The sequence below is a fragment of the Petromyzon marinus genome, chromosome 47 (genome assembly GCF_048934315.1).
Source record: "Petromyzon marinus isolate PM22_M1 ecotype Great Lakes invasive population chromosome 47, UKy_Petmar_22M1.pri1.0, whole genome shotgun sequence".
Lineage (NCBI taxonomy): Eukaryota > Metazoa > Chordata > Hyperoartia > Petromyzontiformes > Petromyzontidae > Petromyzon > Petromyzon marinus.
The window spans coordinates 2,188,332-2,195,747 of NC_133713.1; the positions used below are offsets into that span (position 1 = coordinate 2,188,332).

The 7,416-nt window shown below is 56.7% G+C and overlaps 1 protein-coding gene across 2 annotated transcripts in view; it reads right to left on the reverse strand.

Annotated features, from left to right (window-relative positions):
- The window catches only part of LOC142931035 (uncharacterized), a 44,098-nt gene extending 36,682 nt beyond the window's left edge, over nt 1-7,416 (reverse strand). For both annotated transcript variants that reach the window (XM_076074285.1, XM_076074284.1), the window contains exons 1-2: nt 6,784-7,416; nt 778-4,665 (exon numbers count right to left, since the gene is read on the reverse strand). In XM_076074285.1, the coding sequence (XP_075930400.1) occupies nt 3,461-4,665; nt 6,784-6,931 (1,353 nt within the window). In that variant the 5' untranslated portion in view covers nt 6,932-7,416 and the 3' untranslated portion in view covers nt 778-3,460. The remainder of the gene's footprint in view (nt 1-777; nt 4,666-6,783) is intronic.

Below are 7,416 nucleotides of genomic sequence, written 5' to 3' on the forward strand. Positions count from 1 at the left end.
AGACAAAGCTTTCCCGTATAGCCTCAACAGACTATTGGGGCAAGTGCTGTTAGCGAGCACCTATGAAGGCCGGCACGGCACACAAAGGGTGTGAGAAGTTAGCACCACGCCCGACCGCCTTTGTCTTCCTAGTGGCGATATTTACACAACGCACCATGTACTCGTTTGAGGCTGAGTCGACCTAGGAGATGAGGCCCAGGACCGGGTTCACTGGTGTTGGCCGTGAGCGGGAATCGAACTCGGGTTGCCGGGTTCGTAGCGCAGCGCGCTCACGGCTACACTACCGCCCCCTACAATAACCACCACCACCACAACCACCACAACCACCACGATCATCTCCTATGCATCGTTGCTGCAGCCTCACCCCTCGTGCTGCTCGTCGCGAGTCCGGTGGCGGCTGGGAGAGGGAGCGCTTCATCCAGCAGTGCATTGAGCACGGCTGCTGGTGATGATTTAAGTAGCTGCGGGAGTGTCTGTGTCTCTGTATAGGTTTCTGTCTTGCTTTGTGTCTAAGAGTGTCTCCCCGCGGCTCCCCATGTCTCCCCGTAACCCCGTGTCTCCTCGTGTCTCCCCATGTCCCGCATGGATCTCCGTGTCCCGTGTCTCCCCGTGCCTCCATGTCTCCCCGTGTCTCGACGTGTCTCCCCGTGTCCCCCCGTGTCCCCCCGTGTCTTCAAGTGTCTTTCTGTGTCCCGTGTCTCTCAGTGTCCCCGTGTCTCTCCGTGTACCCCCCCCCCCCCCCCCCGTGTCTTCAAGTGTCTCTCCGTGTCGCCGTACCAGCCGGCGGCCAGCGCGCCTCGTCTCCCCACGTCTCGGTATCGAACTTTGGCGGTGCGAGCTCCGGGCTCCATGTCTCCGCTTCCCGCCTGCCGCTGCCCCACCTCGCGAGTCTGCGAGCTCCTCTCCCGCTGCTGAGAGCGTCCACGGGCAGAGCGCGAGAGAGGGAGAGAGAGCGGGGAGAATCAGAGCAGAGAGAGAGGAGACGGCGGGGAGTCAGCCGAGAGTGGAGGAATGAGAGAGAGAGAGAGTGGGGAGGAGAGGGAGAGGAGGGAGGTGAAAAGGGAGGGTGATGGAAGGAGGGGGAGGGAGAGAGGGAGTCTGGAAACGAGAGATGAGAATGGAGAGCGTAGCGAGAAAATTAGAGGGAGGCGATCAATGGGATGCAGGAGAGGAGAAGCGAAAGTAGAAAAATAGAGAGGGGAGAGGGAGAGAGTGCAGCCGTTAGAGGAGGAGGCGAGAATGTGGAGGCATCAATAGAGGAGATTCGAGGAAGAGAGACGAGAAAGAGTAGGCGATTGAGACAGAGCAGAACGAAAGTAGGGAGCTAGTGCAAAGACAAAGATCCCCCGTATAGGCTGTAACAGAATGTTGGGGCAAGTGTTGTTAGCGAGCACCTATGACGGTCAACACGGCACACGATGGGGTGGGCGGGCCGACACCACGCCCGGCCGCCTTTGTCTCCCTCGTGGCGATGTTTACACACCGCACCAGATACTCATGTGAGGCTGAGTCGACTTAGGGGAGGCCCAGCGCCGGTTCAGATAATCGTCACAGGTGTTGGCCGCGAACGGGAATCGAACTCGGTGCGCCAGGTCCGTAGCGCAGCGCGCAATCCGCTACGCCACCGCTCCCCAGAGTACATTAACATCTCTACGCGCACGTGATGAAGACAACGATCTTCCATATAGCCTGAACAGACTGTCGGTGCAAGTGCTGTTCGCGAGTAGCGCCTATGAAGGTCGGAACGGCGCATGACGGGGTGGAGTGGCTAGCACCACACCCGGCCGCCTTTGTCTCCCTGATGTTTACACACTGCACTCAGGTACACATTGAAGGCTGAGTCTACCTAGGGGAGGCCCAGGAACGGTTCGATTTTCACACACACACTCACACACTCTCTCACACACACACACTCTGACAAATCAACAACCGCCATTCGCCACTAAGTGGCGGTGACGTCACCACGACGCTTGTGCCAGGACACGTGCACCTTGAGGCCACGTGAATTGTCGAAGGCCCGCTGGCAGGAGGTCACGGGGCAGACCCAAGTGCCACGGGTTGACTGACTGAGATAACTGGCTGATGCACCACCTGTGCCCCCTACTGTGCCAACTTGCTGTGCTTTAGCCACCCGGCGCTCCGCTCGTTGTTGTTGGAGGGCGACTGCCTCCAACTGCCCAGTATCGTCCTTCACGAGCCTCCTCCACTGAGGCCGATCTTGACACCGCTGGTACCAGTCATCGGCAAGTCTACTCAGCTCCACGTCCTCCTGTATCACATCACTCCATCTCTTCTCTAGCCCGTGCCGCGCCCGTTTAGCCCCCTCGATCCGGCCGAACAAAAGCTGTTTCGGCATGCGGTGGCTGGGCATGACCCAGCCAACGCAGCCTTGCCTGCCGGTGGAGCTCACCGATGGGACTTGCCCAGATCTTTCAAGTATTTGTGAGCTCCTCACACAATCCAGCCTGGTTAAACCCAGGATGAATCGTAGGCAGGCCAGCTTAAATGTTTCTAATCGGCGAAGATGCTCCATTAGGGGGGTCCACGTTTCGCAAGCATAGGGAAGAGAGGGAATGACCGTGGCTGAGAAGACACACACACTCTCTCATACTCACACACACAATCATTCTCACACACTCACTCACTCTCACACACACTCACTCTCACACACTCACTCACTCTCACACACACTCACTCTCACACATTCACTCACTCTCACACACACTCACTCTCTCACACTCACTCTCACACACACTCATTCTCACACACTCACTCACACACACACTCACTCTCACACAAACTCACTCTCACACAAACTCACTCTCACACACACTCACTCTCACACACTCACTCACACACACACTCACTCTCTCACTCTCACACACACACTCACTCTCACATACTCTCACACACACTCTCACACTCACTCACACACACTCTCACACACACTCACTCTCACACACTCACTCTCACACACTCACTCTCACACACACACTCACTCTCACACACACTCACTCTCACACATTCACTCACTCTCACACACACTCAGTCTCACACTCTCACACTCACTCTCACACACACTCATTCTCACACACTCACTCACACACACACTCACTCTCATACACACTCACTCTCACACAAACTCACTCTCACACAAACTCACTCTCACACACACTCACTCTCACACACTCACTCACACACACACTCACTCTCTCACACACACACTCACTCTCACATACCCTCACACACACCCTCACACTCACTCACACACACTCTCACACACACTCACTCTCACACACTCACTCTCACACACTCACTCTCACACACACACTCACTCTCACACACACACTCACTCACACACACTCTCTCACTCTCACACTCTCACACACACTCACATCACACACACTCACTCTCACACTCTCACACACACTCTCACACACACTCTCTCACACTCACACTCTCACACACTCCCACACACACTCACTCTCACACTCTCACACACACTCACAGTCACTCTCCCTATCGCACACAGAGACTCGCGCGGCATGCCTCGGCTGTGGAGCGGGGGAACTCTCCAGGGGTAGAGTTCTCGTTGGGGGAACTCTCCAGGGGTAGAGTCCGCGTTGGGGGAACTCTCCACGGAGAGAGTTCTCGTTGGGGGGAACTCTCCAGGGGAGAGTTCGCGTTGGGGGAACTCTCCACGGGGGAAGTCCGCGTTGGGGGAACTCTCCACGGGTAGAGTTCTCGTTGGGGGGAACTCTCCAGGGGAGAGTTCGCGTTGGGGGAACTCTCCACGGGGGAAGTCCGCGTTGGGGGAACTCTCCACGGGTAGAGTTCGCGTTGGGGGAACTCTCCAGGGGGAGAGTCCGCGTTGGGGAACTCCACGGGGGAAGTCCGCGTTGGGGGAACTCTCCACGGAGAGAGTTCGTGTTGGGGGAACTCTCCACGGGTGGAGTCCGCGTTGGGGGAACTCTCCACGGGTAGAGTTCGCGTTGGGGGAACTCTCCAGGGGAGAGTTCGCGTTGGGGGAACTCTCCACGGAGAGAGTCCGCGTTGGGGGAACTCTCCAGGGGTAGAGTCCGCGTTGGGGGAACTCTCCAGGGGAGAGTTCGCGTTGGGGGAACTCTCCACGGGGGAAGTCCGCGTTGGGGGAACTCTCCACGGGTAGAGTTCGCGTTGGGGGAACTCTCCAGGAGGAGAGTTCGCGTTGGGGGAACTCTCCACGGGGGAAGTCCGCGTTGGGGGAACTCTCCACGGGTAGAGTTCGCGTTGGGGGAACTCTCCAGGAGGAGAGTTCGCGTTGGGGGAACTCTCCAGGGGTAGAGTCCGCGTTGGGGGAACTCTCCAGGGGAGAGTTCGCGTTGGGGGAACTCTCCAGGGGTAGAGTCCGCGTTGGGGGAACTCTCCAGGGGTAGAGTCCGCGTTGGGGGAACTCTCCAGGGGAGAGTTCGCGTTGGGGGAACTCTCCAGGGGTAGAGTCCGCGTTGGGGGAACTCTCCAGGGTAGAGTCCGCGTTGGGGGAACTCTCCAGGGGAGAGTCCGCGTTGGGGGAACTCTCCACGGGTAGAGTTCTCGTTGGGGGAACTCTCCAGGGGGAGAGTTTGCGTTGGGGAACTCTCCAGGTGAGAGTTCGCGTTGGGTTCCCACGGCGGCGCCGACTCTCATCTGGATCACACAGAGAGATGGAAAGAGGGAGCGCGTGCGTGTGTGTGAGAAAGGGAATGTGAGGGTGCCCGTGTGTGTGAGAGGGTGCGTTGTGTGTGTGTGAGAGAGCGAGAGAATGACACGGTGTGTGTGCGCGCGAGAGGAAGACTGTAACAGAGAGTGTGTGTGTGGCAGTGCGAGAGAGTGTGTGTGTGTGGTAGTGCAAGAGTGTGAGTGTGTGTGGCAGTGCAGGAGTGTGAGTGTGTGTGGCAGTGCGAGAGTGTGTGTGTGTGTGTGACAGTGTGTGAGTGTGTGTGGCAGTGCCAGAGTGTGTGTGTGTGTGACAGTGTGTGAGTGTGTGTGGCAGTGCCAGAGTGTGTGTGTGTGACAGTGCGAGAGTGTGTGTGTGTGACAGTGTGTGAGTGTGTGTGGCAGTGCCAGAGTGTGTGTGTGTGTGACAGTGCGAGAGTGTGTGTGTGTGGCAGTGCGAGAGTGTGTGAGTGTGTGTGTGTGTGACAGTGTGTGAGTGTGTGACAGTGCGAGAGTGTGTGTGTGACAGTGTGTGAGTGTGTGTGTGGCAGTGCGAGAGTGTGTGTGTGTGGCAGTGTGTGAGTGTGTGTGGCAGTGCGAGAGTGTGAGTGTGTGTGTGGCAGTGTGTGAGTGTGTGTGGCAGTGCGAGTGTGTGAGTGTATGTGGCAGTGCGAGCGTGTGTGTGTGTGTGGCAGTGCGAGTGTGTGTGTGTGGCAGTGCGAGTGTGTGTGTGACAGTGCGAGAGAGTGTGTGTGTGTGTGGCAGTGTGTGAGTGTGTGTGTGACAGTGCGAGCGTGTGAGTGTGTGTGGCAGTGCGAGTGTGTGTGTGTGGCAGTGCGAGTGTGTGTTTGTGGCAGTGCAAGAGTGTGTGTGTGGCAATGTGTGAGTGTGTGTGTGTGGCAGTGCGAGAGTGTGTGTGTGCGTGTGAGCGCGAAAGACAGTGACAGGGTGTGTGTGTGAGAGTGAGAGAGGCTATGTGAGAGTGAGAGTGTGTGTGTGTGTGAGAGAGAGGGTGTGTGTGGGTGTGAGACGGAGATAAGCTGTGTGTGTGCGTGCGCGAAAGACAGTGACAGGGTGTGTGTGTGAGAGACAGACGGTGTGTGCGTGTGTGAGAGAGCGTGAGTTTGTGTGTGAGACGGAGAAGGTGTGTGTGTGTAAGAAAAGGTGTGTGTATGTGTGTGAGAGAAGTTGTGTGTGTGCGTGAGACAAGGTGTATGTGTGTGAGACGGAGAAGTTGTGTGTGTGTGTAAGAGAAGGTGTATGTGTGTGAGACAGAAGTTGTGTGTGTGCGTGAGAGAGCGTGAGTGTGTGTGACGGAGAAGTTGCGTGTGTGTGTGTAAGAGAAAGTGTATTGTGTGTGAGAGAAGTTGTGTGTGTGTGTGAGAAAGAGAGAGTGAAGGAGGGAGGCTGTGTTTGTGAGAGAGAGAGAGAGCGGGTGTGTGTGTGTGCATGACAGTGTGAGACTGTGATAAGCTTTGTGTGTGTGTGCTAGAGGGACAGCGTGGGAGCCAGGGAGGCTGTGTGTGTGTCTGTTCTCGTGTGTGCGATGGGACCTCCATAGGTTCTCGCTAACAGCACTTGCCCTAACAGTCTGCTGAAGGCTATACGGGGAAATCTTTGTTTTTTGTATGTACGTGTATGTGTGTATGTATGTATTTGTGTGTATGTACGTGTGTACACGTGTATGATTATGTGTGCTTCCACGTGCAAGTGTGTGTGTACACGTGTGTGTGTACACGTGTGTGTACACGTGTGTGTGTACACGTGTGTGTGTGTACACGTGTGCGTGTGTGTGTACACGTGTGTGTGTACACGTGTGTGTGTATACACGTTTGCGTGTGTGTACACGTGTGTGTGTACACGTGTGTGTGTGTACACGTGTGTATGTACACGTGTGTGTATACACGTGTGTGTGTACACGTGTGTGTATACACTGTGTGTGTACACGTGTGTGTACACGTGTGTGTGTACACGTGTGTGTGTACACGTGTGTGTGTATACACTGTGTGTGTACACGTGTGTGTATACACGTGTGTGTACACGTGTGTGTGTATACACTGTGTGTGTATACACGTGTGTGTGTACACGTGTGCGTGTGTGAAGCCTCACGTGAGTGTGAGGCTCCCCTCTCTCTGTGGCCCGAGTCCGCTGCTGTCGTGGCAGCAGCCGCCGTAGCAGCCGCTCCGTCCCGCGCCTCCTCCGACTCGCTCCTCCTCCTCGAGTCGGAGGAGCGACGGAGCCGTCGTCGCTGGGACATTCCATTTCGGATGGGACCGGTGGGGGAGTGCGACGGGGCTGGGATCGCGCGTGTAAATCGCTCAGCCGAGAATGACGCGCAGCACGCGCCGGATGATTGCTCAACACGGCGCTGCCTCTCGTAATGCGGGCGGAGGCCGCGCGCGTGTTTGCGCGTGTCGCTCGGGAGACAAAGGCGGCCGGGCGTGGTGTTGGCCACCCACCCCGTGGTGTGCCGGCCTTCACAGGTGCTCGCTAACAGCACTTCTACCAACAATCTGTTTTCTATATCTGTGTATGGGGGAGGGGAGCGGTGGCGCAATGATTAGCGCACTGCACTACGAACCCAGCAAGCTGCCTGAGTTCGATTGACGCTCACGGCCAACATCAGTGACGAATATGGGAACCAGTGCTCGGCTTCACCTAGGTAGACTCAGCCTCAAACGAGCACCTACTGCGGCGTGAAAACATTGCCACGAGCGTGAATCAAAGGCGGTCGGGTGTGGT